The 13256-nt window shown below is 36.0% G+C and overlaps 1 protein-coding gene across 1 annotated transcript in view; it reads left to right on the forward strand.

Annotated features, from left to right (window-relative positions):
- Positions 1–13256, forward strand: part of Maoa (monoamine oxidase A) — a 57863-nt gene that overhangs the window by 17001 nt on the left and 27606 nt on the right. The window contains exon 3 of the mRNA XM_051178922.1: positions 2478–2615. Within this exon, the coding sequence (XP_051034879.1) occupies positions 2478–2615 (138 nt within the window). The remainder of the gene's footprint in view (positions 1–2477; positions 2616–13256) is intronic.

Raw genomic sequence — 13256 nt, forward strand, 5'->3', positions numbered from 1 at the left:
GGCCACATTGCTCCATTTATTTATGTCAGCAGCAGGCAGGAATTATTAGCATCTATTCAGCATGAATAGATATGAGAAAGAAATCTTAGAACTACTTAGAAATGAACACATAGCATTTATATTTGGATCTTTAAAAAACAAAATTTCAAATTTGATAATGTCACCTGACTTCTAATGTTTTTTTTCTACATGTTCAGAACTTTAGTTTTCATGATTAAACTATCTGTAATTCTACAGAATCAAATTAATAAAGTTGGAATACCTGCAAGGTCACCACAAGGTCAATGTATTTGTTTCTTAATAGCTTTTCATGTTAGTGGCCTCCTAGGCTGAGTAACATGTTCTAAATAAAGAAAGAACAAGCACAGCATGACATTACACTTCTTAATGTTTTCCTGCAGAACTCAGGGTACCTCATGAGTATTTCTGATTTTTAAAGAAATATTTTGTGGAATGCCTCAGTGTTTTTCCTGCTTCATTTAGGATTACTTGCTTTAAAGAGTGTGTCAGTATTCTAAAGAAATGTTTGGATATCCCCAAGACTCTCCTTATCTGTGTTAAATCAATAGAAATTTATTTGTGTACGGACTCCAATTTTATTATTAAAGATTTTGGAGACTAAAGAAACTTCAGGACAGTATTGACACTTAGTGAAAGAAAGCATGAAATGTAGGATATCCAGATTAAAGAACTCAAAAATAGCCCCTCACTGCTACTGCTAAGCAAGATATAAACCCAGAGTAACTCTTCTATTGAAATAAGTAAAATACTAATTAAAATTTACTGTTTTGATCTGTCAGAGAAGTTTGAAGTAAATACTAATTAAAATTTACTGTTTTGATCTGTCAGAGAAGTTTGAAGTTAGTAGATAGAGACATTGAGCAGACATCTCCAAATTGATTGTACAAACTGAATTTTGTGTACTGGGCATGAAACCCAGAAAATTCTGGGCAAGACCTGAATCACTGAAGTATAACCCCGTGCCTACAGTACATTCTTGTTGAGGAACATAGAACATTCACTTGGAGACCTGCTGATGAATTGCTCAGTGATAGAACGGTTTTCTACCATGCTAAATATCCTAGGTTACCTTGGAACAATTGCAAAAGCAAGACTCCTATACAGTAACTCAGCAAATAGTTGGGGTTTTGTCTAGTACTTTTAGACCAATGTTCATGCTATCTAGAAACTGTTTTGCCTTTGTCTTCAAAATATGTTTGGAATTCATTGTTTCCTACTGTTGTTCCTGCTACATTATGGTGGGAGCCACTATCACCTCTAGGACAGGTTGCTGCTGTAGACTGCTGATTTCCTTGTTTTTACTCTTGTGCCCTATAATTTATTTTCAGTATCATAACAGTGAAAGTGAGTCATTCAAATTGAAGTCAGATCTTAGCACTATGCTAAGGCTCACTTCCTCACTTAAGTAAAAAGCCAATGTCTTTCCAGTGTCCTGAAAGGATGTCTTACTTGACTTTCGCCCTTGTTCATTTTGTTCCAGCCTAGGGAAATATGTGTATGAGGAAAGGTTTTCAACCCTTCTCTTCAGGTTGGGCTGCATCTTAGAACTAAGGGCAAACTGTAAGAAGACTAGCTATATGTGCATTTCCTAGCTCCAAATCTCAGATACTGAAAAGAAATAGTTGTCTAGTATCATTAGGATCTCATAAATCTTTTCTGAGAAAAATAACTACCAGAAGTCTATTATTTCTGCAAGGTTTTCAAGTACAGTGATTATTCACAATAAAAATAATCAGGCAAGTAAGGATAAAAGGCAATGAGCACACAAAATAACTGATGAAAACAATAGAATGAAGTACTCCTGAAAGAACTTATTAAAAATGCATAAAAGAGTTGTAGGTTACAAACATTCAATTTGTTGATTAAATCAAATGTATTGATAAAAAAGCTGGGAAAAGTGGAGAGCTTCATTTAAGAGGAAAAAATAGTTTTAGCTTTTAAGAGAGTTCATATATCTATAAATAATTAAATCGTTACATGAATATTTTAAGCTTTTAAATATTCTTTTGCAATAATGAATTTTTACCTGGAAATGTGTTAGAATATTGGCAGAAGCCCACAAATGTGGACTGATTTAATATTTCATCTGACAGAAATTGGGGAATTAGGTTTAATAAATCCCTGGATGACTCCTATAGCAATAACCCAAGAACAAAATTCACATAATAAGTGATTTGCAAAGGATCTAGATCAGCAGAATGGACTATAATGTTTTTTATGTGTTGTATTGCTGAATCAGCCTCACCAATAACTCTACAAATGGACATGCCTACCGAATTCTCAGACAGTGTTCCTCATCTTTTGAGTGGAAGAGAAAAAGGTTTTGAGTTTCTGGTGAACACTATAAGGGACATGCAACACACAATTAAGTTAGCAAAATAAACAAGAGTTTTCATGATGAAAAGATTTCTTGATTACAAAGTTTAAGTACAATGATCACTTTTCCTTTTCTACAGAATGAGCATGTTACATGGGTAGATGTTGGCGGAGCCTATGTGGGACCAACACAGAACAGAATCTTACGCTTGTCTAAAGAGCTAGGCATAGAGACTTATAAAGTGAATGTCAATGAACGTCTAGTTCAGTATGTCAAGGTAAGCCTGACTTTTTATTTGTATGACCAATGTATGAACACTTTATTTGAAAAAGATTTTGTTTATTTGTGATTTTTTCTTCTCTTTAAAGTTTATTTTTGAATTCTTTCATTGTGTATTTTCACTTTACATGGAGTGATGTATGTTACATAAGTAGTTGTCACATAAGCATATATTATATGTAGAGCATGTTCCTTCTCATACTCTTCCAACTTCCTTTCTTCCCCCTCCCATTAGTCTTCTTTGTTCCTCTAGTTTTGCTTCTACTTTCATAATTGTAAGTATCTGTATAAAATCTAGGAACTACAAATAAGATAAAACATAATGATTGTTTAATGTAATTGTCTTCAGCTTTATAAAATTTCCACCATAATTTCATTGTTCTGTAAAGCTGAAAAATCCCATTATTTATATATGCCATATTATCTTTTTCTATTCCTGTGATACCTAGGTTGGTTAATGTGATAACTTAGCTATTATGAATAATGATGTGATAAATATTTATGTGTATGTATTTTTGTGATATTTTGATAAGGAGTCCTTTGATTAAATACCCAGGAATGGTATATGTAAGCCTTATGGTAGATGTAACATTAGTTTTTGAGAGGCCTCCATACTGATTTCAATAGTAACTAGAGTAGTTTACATTCTTACCACAGTGGTGTATAAGTGTTTCTTTTGCACATATTCTTCCCATGATTTGTTGGTTTTAAATGATGGTCCTTCTTACTATAATGAGATGGAATCTCAATGTAGCTTACATCTGTAATGATTATTGTATTTCATCTTTGAGAATGTATCTGTTCACGCCATTAGTTAGTTTATTGATTAAATTCTCTTATTTGTTATTGTTTAGGTTTTTGTATCTTCTATAAATTCCAAATATTAACTTTCTGCTCCTTCATTTCCTCCTAGATCTCCCTACCTCCCCATCTATCCAACTCCACACCTTCTCTCTCTTTCTTTAGAAAACAAACAGAAATAAAATAAACCAGTTTAAGAAAGAATAGATAAGGCATAAGAAACACACACACACACACACAACCATAAAAATATACAAATCAGAAACTCTAATATGCAAGCAAAATGCCAGTAAGATAAATGCCCAAACAAGTAACATGAGACAAAAAACAATCTACAAATACCGTTGTTGGACCATAGGCTCATATGCTTGAATACTTGGTCCCCAGCTGGTGAAATTGTTTGAGAAGGATTGGGAGGTATGGCCTTGTTGAAGAAGGTTTATTACTGGGGATGGATCTTTAGGTTTATAAAAACTTGTGTCATTCCTAGTGTGTTCTCTCTCTGTCTCATACTTTGAATCAAGATGTGAGCTTTCAGCTTTTCTTGCCACCAGACATTGATCCACCATGTGGATTCTTAACCTCTGAAATGGTAAAATCAACTAAATGGTTTCTTTTAGAAGCTGTCTTGGTCATGATGTTTTGCTATAGCAATAGAAAAGTAACTATGATACCTACCATAGCCCTTCCAGGCAGTGCCCTACTCCCCTTCCTAATGCATTTGCATGACACAGGGGATAGAGTTGCCTGGAAAGACAGATGGACTGACAGAGGGATGGATGGTTACAAACAAGCACATTCTTCCAACATTCTTCCATAGTTCCAAGCATCTCCTCAGTCACCTAGGAACCAGTTCTAAAGGCCCCAAAGAACACAATATGAGGCCATTCTAGCTTTTGAATTGGTTCTTCTGCATTCTCAGTCAGCATGTATTTGAATACTTTGTTCATTTGCTTTGTACCTGGCTCTTCCTCTTGGAAAGTATAGCTTGGTTGTGCATTTCCTCGAGTTCAAAGAAGAGATTGTTTAAACTCAGCTCCTCAGATCCACCTAAGAAACAATACTCTTTTCCACTGTTATTGTTTCTCACTGAATCCAAACGTAGTGACAGGAACCTAGAAAAAACGCTTGAGAAATTAACTTTATAATCTGTTATTGTAGGCTACTTCCTGAAACTGTGAAGGAGGGGGTCATTTACTTATACCAAATGACAGGATTTCCATATCAGCCACCACACCTCTTTGCAAAAGACACATCTTCTCCTCACTAATTGTGTTGGGTCATGTTGAGAGTTTCCTAGGGATTAAGGACACTTGTGTTCTGTGCACAGTAATATACAACCAGGAGCTCAGGAATTTTAGCACACTTGTTAAACACATAGTTTGGGATGCTTAGGAGTGTGTGACAATAACAGGTGAGAATACAAACAAGTAGTCTTTAGAAATATTGAGAACTCAGAGGTTAAGAGAAGATTTGTAGAACCTCTTGGTTCTACAAATTGGTGACAGCTGAAGGTGTATCTCAGGGGCAGCACATTTGCATAGTATGTATGAGGCTTAGATTCAATCTCCAACATCATAAAAGAATTATACAAAGTATTTTGAAATGTTGGCTTTATTAGGACATACTCAAAACACTTCCCTATTTTCTCATTTCTAAAAAGCATGACATGTTCATAGCCAAATGAGTAACAAGAACAGTAAAGATAATAGCAGCTCCCATTTACAGAAACATTTTGATTTCTACATTTAATGTGAGGAGGGAAACCAAATCCTTTGTGCTCAAATATTTAAATAGTCGTGACAACCTACTTGGCATTTCAACAGGGAAGTGTGATAATTAACTGGGAACCCAGTTGAGCAGATTCATCCACATTATGTATTCTTCTTGTGACTTAGGTGCTGAAAGATCTCTAGTGCTTCTAGAGGCTAACAAGAAAAAACCAAGTCCTTTTTTATGTATGACTTCATTATACTCTTCGAACTGTCCCCTTTGTTTTATTTTCCCCACTCTATAGATGAGAAGATGAAGTTTCTGTGAGGTAGAGTGATTTGACAAAACTATAAAACTAGTAACTATCTACTAATCCCTGAAAGCATGATCTTCTATACTATATATCCCAGGAAATGAAACTGAGGTAGTGGATAAAGGAGCACTGGGCCTTTTCTGTTTGTAAAATATCTTACCATCATTCTCAGTAAAGACTAGCTGATAAATAAACAGATACAGTCTTTTTTTTCACTTCCTTACTCTGCCAGTTCCATGTTCATTTTGTACATTTTAAACACTGAAAATTTATAGTTATATCCTCAACTAAATACTTTCTGGTTTCCCTGATATCCCTACTCTAAAACATGAAAGCAATGTTAGAAATTGACAGGGGTGCATGGTGAGTAATTCAATGCCTTTCAATCTCTCTCTCTCTCTTTTCTCTCTCTCTCTCCCCCCCCCCGCTCTCTCTGTGTGTGTGTGTGCCCCTTGTGTGTCTGTGTGGATATGTGTGAATATATGTGGAGGCCACAGAATATTGAATACAATACCATCCTATGTATCCTTACTTTAAGAGTCTCCATTTATAGTTTCCTCCTCATACTGAGAACATCCAGTAAGGAAACATAGGATGGTATTATATTCAATATTCTTAGTAAAATAGCTAATTAATGTTATATTGAAAAATAACACTACTTATTTAAAAAAAATCTCTCAGCTCTCCTTGTTCTTTCTACTTCTAGCAGAAAATAAGGGTTTGTCCAACATGATAGCATATTGGGTTAATGTCTTAGGTTTTAATTGCCATGAAAAGATACCATGACCATAGCAACTCTTATAAAGGAAAACATTTTGTTGGGGATGGCTTGCAGTTTCAGAAGTTTAATCTGTTATCATCATAGCAAAAAGCATGGTGGCATGCAGGCAGACATGGTGCTGGAGAGGTAGCTGAGAGTTCTACATCTGGATCCACAAGGAGCAGGAAGTGATAGTGAGCCACTAGGCTTGACTTCAGCTTCTAAAATCTCAAAGCCCATATCCAACAATGACTGACTTCCTCCAATAAGGCCACATCTATTTGAATAAGGCCATACCTCCAATATTGCTATGAAATTTTGTGACCAAAAGCCACTTGAGGAGGAAAGGGTTTATTTGCTTCCAGTCCCATATTACAGTTAATCATCAAAAGCAGTGAGGTCAGGAAACCACAGAGGACAGGAACCTGGAGTGAGGAGCATAGGTAGAAGTCATGGAGGGGTGCTGCTTATTGGCTTGCTCCCTATGCCTTGCTCTGCCTGCTCTCTTATAGGACCCAGAACTACCAGCCCAGGGATGGCATCCTGGACCCTCCCACATTGATCACTAGTTAAGAAAATGTCCTACAGGCTTGCCTATAACCCAATCTTATGGAGACAATTTCCATTTTCTTAGTTGAGACTCCCTCCTCTGATGACTTTAGCTTATTTCAAATTGACATAAAACTAGTCAGTATACAAAGTGTGATGTCTTTTTCCTCCTCCTCCTTCTACTCCTCTTCTTTGCTTGTGCTTCTTTTTTGCATTCTCCTTATTGCTGGGTAGTCCATTCTGACCCCAAATTCACAGTAATTTTTATGCCTAGGTCTTCTTATTGGTGGGATTATAAGCATTAGTCACAATGCTTGATTAAAGGTTGTAAATTTGATATGTCTTTATTGGAGTGAGCATATATGATCTGTGAAATTAACATAAATTAATCCTGACATTTTTAACCCAAGGGTAGACTTTAAATAGCATCATCTAAATAGTTCAATGTGTTTAAGGTGTTTAAGATACTCTTATTCCCTCCCCACCTTAGATGGTAAAGGAAGCATTAGATCCTCAGTACTCATTGGAGTGATTGATTTCTCACATTCATAAATAAGATGATCCACCATTATATTTGTTTTATGAATGAGTTCCATTGAGTTATGGAAACCTTTTGTTAATTTTTGCAGTATGTGGTGAAGGATGTGGAGAGGGAAAACCCAGCCAGAGCCAAAAAAAGAGCATTTCCAGAACCTGCTTTCTCCCTACGTTTCACATCCTCTCTAAATAAAACTGGAGTTAGAAATATATACTGCACATTTATATTTAGAGAGTGATGTGAAGAAGCTTTATTTAAAACTTCAAAATCTAAGTAATAGCAGGTAAGCAATTTTTCCTAGTGCTGGGTTTTCTATTCTGCCTATGGCTATTTACTCCAGGTTTCTAAACCCAAAAATGTTTCAGATTGTGTGTGTCCTAGAATACTAAGTACATGTTGTTGCTAAGAGACAAGCTTGGTTTTAACCAAAGTACCCTGTCAAAGACAAAAGGTCTGCTTTTGCGTTACTTTGTCTCAATGCTTACTAATGTGACCTTGTTTTTAACTCTTAGTTTAAAGGTGTTTTTAAAATAAGGGGTATTTAATTTAAAGATTATTTTAGTATCTTTTCTATACTAATTTATAGAACATGTTTCTTTTGTCTCAAGCAGTTGTATTTTCAGTTTCAACTCTATACAGAAACACAAAGAACTAGAGGGGTTTTGCCACCATGCCTGGTGTAGAGAGAGAGAGAGAGAGAGAGAGAGAGAGAGAGAGAGAGAGAGAGAGATTGATTCTCAAAAGACTTAATTTGCTATTTGTGGATCACCAGATAGCTAAATGACAGAAATTCAACCTTTGTACAAGGGCTATGGGTTGGATGCCTCAAGAGTAGATCTTATGCATATGTGACACTAGGTTCTCTCACAGCACTGAAAGCTCCTTTCTGTTTTCTGTATATTCTGGGATACTCTCGGATACCACTCAGATGCAGTTTCTACAACAGAAATACTCTACTCACTCAAAGTGGCAGCCCATAACACTGAAAAGAGAGATTAGTAGTTTTTTTCTATCATTACTCACCATTTTAGATATATAATTCAGTGATATTAAGTGCATTCACACTGTAGTATAAGCATTGCCTTTCTCATCGTACTGGCAATAAAACAGGGCCTGGTGCTGTCACTGACCTATCTCTTGCCACTTTAATCTTTGTATCCTCCGCTTCTCCCTTCTCCTCTTTCTATCCCTTCTACTATGATTTGTTTGTTTATTTTGAGACAAGTCTTCACTATCTTGCTTCAACTTCCAAAGTATTGAGATTAGAGATTCACCACCATTCCTGGCTTTTCTGTCATTTTTAATCAGTGATAATTCACTATAGGAATCATCTCTAACCATTCATTGAAAAGTGCTAAAATTGCCCTGCTATCTTGAAATAGTTAGATATGAATGCTTTCTCGTACATTTAGATTGTAGATTTTCAATCACCTCTTTAGTTGTAGCTTTGGCATTTGGGTTAATGGTCAGAAAAACTTTCTGAATAGAATGAAACATTAATTAAACAGCCTTCTCCAGAGAAATTGTTTCAGTCTCTAAGATACCATCTGAGATTAAGATATCTTTTTTTTTTTTTTAGAGAAAACCAACTCTCCTTCCCTTAACAAGTGCCAATAGTTCCTCAACTAAGCATGTGACTTCATGTCCAACTTCCAGTGTAGCCCCTGATATGCCAACCTTACTCCAGTGGAAGGTTACATGTCCAAGAATATTTGAGCAGCACAAATTAGTCTTGATGGTTTTATTTTTAATGAACAAAAGTTGGATAGGTAGTGAAGGAAGGTGGTTCTGAAAAGAGCTGACCAAATATGATCAAAACACATTCAGAGTGCTCAAAGAATTCATTAAATATTTTTTAAAGAAGAAAAGCAAAAAAGAAGAAAGGAAAGAGAATCTTTTCTTTCCTTTTTCTTGCTGTCTACTTCCTTGCTGTTTCGGTCTCTGTAATCCCCTACCTCTATCCTACAAAACGTATACAAACTGTAATCAAAAGGCTCAATATTTGATCCTGTATTTTCAAGCTTTTGCGGAGTGGCATTGTAATGATTGAAATCTGAAAACCAATGTCTTATAAATCCCACTCATTCCATTCTGGGCACTTTCTGAAGAAGTGAGATTCAGTTGTTCCTTGAATGAATACATGTTGGTCTAATCAGAAGGTGTTTCTGTCATTACCCAATACTTTGCTGTGTGACAAGATTCATGCTGTAGTGTAATTCTCTGTCTCAGATTAGACTCAAAACCGTTTCACTGCTAGATCAAATTAAAAAAGAGACTACTTTTTGAAAACTTAGCATTTTAGTGACTATTTCTACTAAGATGAGAAAAAAATTGTAAGAATGAGTTTGGGTTAATGTCTTATAGAAATAACAGAAAAGACAGTTGTGAGAGCCTCATCAATAATTATCCTTCCCAAATAGAATTTGAAGTTAAAAAGATGCAATTAATGATAATAATGACAATAACTAATAATTGAGCAGCCCAGTGTTATTTCTATAGAACTTTTTACTTTCTGCTTCACATTTGGGTTTTGTGCAATCAGAAGAAAAATTTCGATGGAACCATCCAAATACTATCAAGTATTAGCTACCACTCAGTATAATATATAACTTTGTCCCAAAGGCTATGAAAATAAGTATTTTTCATTCTAGAAGATTCTCATGTTAACACTTCAAAGGGAATGATAACTCTTCCATTTCATTCCATTCCCATAACTTTCCTATAATTTGTCAGAATCACATGACACACATGTGAATCACAAGCTATTTAATTTTGTGTGTTTGTCAAAGTACTCTGTGGCCTTCTTTCCATAGCTATATCCAGGAAGTAAAGATCTAAAAAAAAATCAGACTTCAAAACAATAGGAAGGAATCAACTTGGCAGTACTTGTTGGCTAGTGTGATAAAAGGAGATCCTGGAACACAGAAATGAGAGCATTAATTAATTGCTAATTAATTGTTTGGGTATTTACTAATGGAATAGTCTTGAGTGCCTGTGGCAATTTTAAAAAATACCTTTCTGATGTGTAGCTACTAGTCAGTTTGTAGTTAGTATGATGGCTGCAGGCACATTCTTCTTCATTCTTGACACCATCATTGTCCCCATCATCATGATCCTAGAGCAATCCAGTAAAGTAACTTCTTTCATTACAGGGGCAGACCTGTATCTGTTCCATCATTGGAACATACAACATGGATATATACAGCTAACACTCTAGCTTGCCAACTCTGCTCTGCCCTTGGCCTTTTTATCATCTATGATATATTTTCTCACTTTGTTGTCTTATGACAGAGGGAAGTGCCCATGGCAGAGAATCTGCACAAAGCCCATGATGCCCTTTTACTTTAGCTAGACATGCAAGTCATTTCCGTTTATTTCACCTGTTCTACTTAGTGTAGTGGTAATATGTATCCTCTTGGCCAGAAGGGTTACATGTGAGAGTGTTTTCTCATTGATTGCAGGTAGAAAGTTTTCTCATGCTGTCTCACTCTCCTGTCAGTGCCAGCCAAATTGTAAAAAATAGTATCTAGGGAAATATTTCCTGAGTGTTTATTTTCTAAGGAACATCAATATGAAAATATGTATTGCAGGAGTTTGGTAGTCAGATCCATTTTGGAAGTACTCCATATTCTAAACTTATATTAAAGAGTCAAGATTCCCATTAGCAAATTAGAAGTCCTACAGAGTCTGGCAGTAAAAAAGATTACTTTACTATAAGCCAAGATTTCACAGATTTATGACCCTAGAGCCAATTTTCATAAAGCATCTGGAAAGATTCGTGTGAGAAATACTAACATGTGAAATTATTTTTAAGATTTACATTTCCAAAGAGACTGTATTTTCTATCTTTCTCTGTTCACTTCATCATCTTCCACTTAGTAAGTTCTATTCCATTTGGCAGTGGTATTGGGAAAAGTTTGTTTGTAGTACAAATACAAAAAGTCAGTGCTGAGCTGGGCCGTGGTGGCACATGCCTTTAATCCCAGCATCAGGGATGCAGAAGCAGGTGGATCTCTGAGTTCAAAGCCACCCAGGGCTACACAGAAACCCTGTCTCAAAAAAAAAAAAAAAAACAGACAAACAAAAAGCAAAAATTCAGTGCTGAGTTAGCATTTCACTAGAAATTAGTTTTTTTTTTTTTTTTTTTTTTTTTTTTTTTTGAGGGACATGGAGGGGGACAAAAAGAGGGACTCATCTGTGTGGAAAATGATCAGACATTTTTTGGAAAAGCTAGATGTGATGCAAGGATGTAAAAATTTCTGCACCTCACTTCCCACATTGTATCTTTTTTTTTTTAACAAACATTTATTGGAACTCTGCCACTGTCGATTCAGTATAAAAACAACAGGTAAAATACATTTGGAGCATAGTCTCTCTTCTTGAGTACATTGATAATAATTTTAAAAGTTAACCATGTATATAAATCAGTGTAATATAGTGATGATCGTAGCAAAGGTCGGGGACCATATTCTTGTCATTCAGCAGAGGATGTGCAAGTGGTTTATGACCTAGGTATCTAGGTGGCGTTCTTGAGATTACTGTTTCCAGGTCATTGTATGTTAATACATATAACTCCCAGGTCTAGGAGCATGCCTAATACGTTTTCAAAGGGGAATTCAGCTCAGTGGCATTATAGGTTTGATCTTGCTATATCCTCCTATATGGAGATTGATGGGATAGTAGTTGTGATGACAGGAATCTGAACTAAAAGCATAGAGTTATGAACTTCATTTAGGCACTAACAAGGTTTAAGCATAATGTATCTGTCTATACATACATACACATACCTCTTTACAAGTATGGTAAAAAATAAAACCCAATATATATTATAAATGACTGAATATCTTCAAAGATGTATAACTTACAAAAATTATACAAGGCTACCCAAATTATATTAAATTATGATGCATCTTGCTTATAAACAGTGTTGTTTAGGACCAATGAAAGTAAGAGAAATGAGACAAAGAATTACAGGTATATCAAGAATGTAAGAAGGATAAAATGGTAAAATGACTAATTTTCTAAAAACAAATTAGGAAGCAGGGCATAGTGATATAGGCCTATAATCCTAGCATATAGGTAATTGAGGTAGGAAGAGCATGAATTTGAAGCTAGCCTGGGTTATACAATAAAAACCTGTGCCTTCCCTGTAAGCATTAGAGCTGGGGGGGGCATATCCTGACTAGTGGGGAAATCAGGGAATACCTGAAGCAGAGGTGCAGTGGAGGGAGGATGTTTTCCTGGCAGGATGTAGCTCCTTTCCTAGAGAGGTTCCTGTAAGGGAACTTCCTAGCTGAGCTTATCTGTTTCAACTCAGGCCCAAGGTGATAGTTACTGCTTCAATCTGCTAAAGGGGAAACTCCAGTAGAAATGTAGCAATCTTCTCTGGCTTCCATGGCAAGTTACATTTTATGCTCCACTCCCAAGAGAACTTCCCAGCAGATGTAATTGTTTCTTCTGTTTTTTTTTTTGTTTGTTTGTTTGTTTTTGTTTTTGTTTTCTGCTCAGCCTCTTTAAGGGAGTGTCTCAGCAAAAGTTCTTCTGCTGTGCACTGGTGAAAAGAAGATCTTCACCCAAAACTCTTAAAAAAGAAATTTATTTTGGAAGGGAGAGTGCAGGAGAGTGGTTGCCTCTGCCAGGGAGGAAAAGGACAGCCAGCAACTGAACAGGCAGAGGGGGATATATAGGGCCTCTTAGGGGTGGAGTTTTCCCAGGGAGAGTTTTTGCTCAGGGATTTGTTAGTTTTCCTGCTCAGGGATTGTTTGGTTTAGTTGGTCAGGGGGCAGAGTTGGCTCTGATTTCAAGGCCAAACTCTTGTTTCTTTCACTATCCCATTTTAGCTTTTTTGTTCTAGTTTGGGGGCCAGGGTCACTAGCTGTGGTTCCAAGTCCAAAGTGTGTTTCTTTGACTCTAGTTTCAGAGTCAGGGTATGTTTCTCTGGTTCTGGATTCAGGGCTAAAGTGTT

The sequence above is a fragment of the Phodopus roborovskii genome, unplaced genomic scaffold (assembly GCF_943737965.1).
Source record: "Phodopus roborovskii unplaced genomic scaffold, PHOROB, whole genome shotgun sequence".
In the NCBI taxonomy this organism is placed as follows: domain Eukaryota; kingdom Metazoa; phylum Chordata; class Mammalia; order Rodentia; family Cricetidae; genus Phodopus; species Phodopus roborovskii.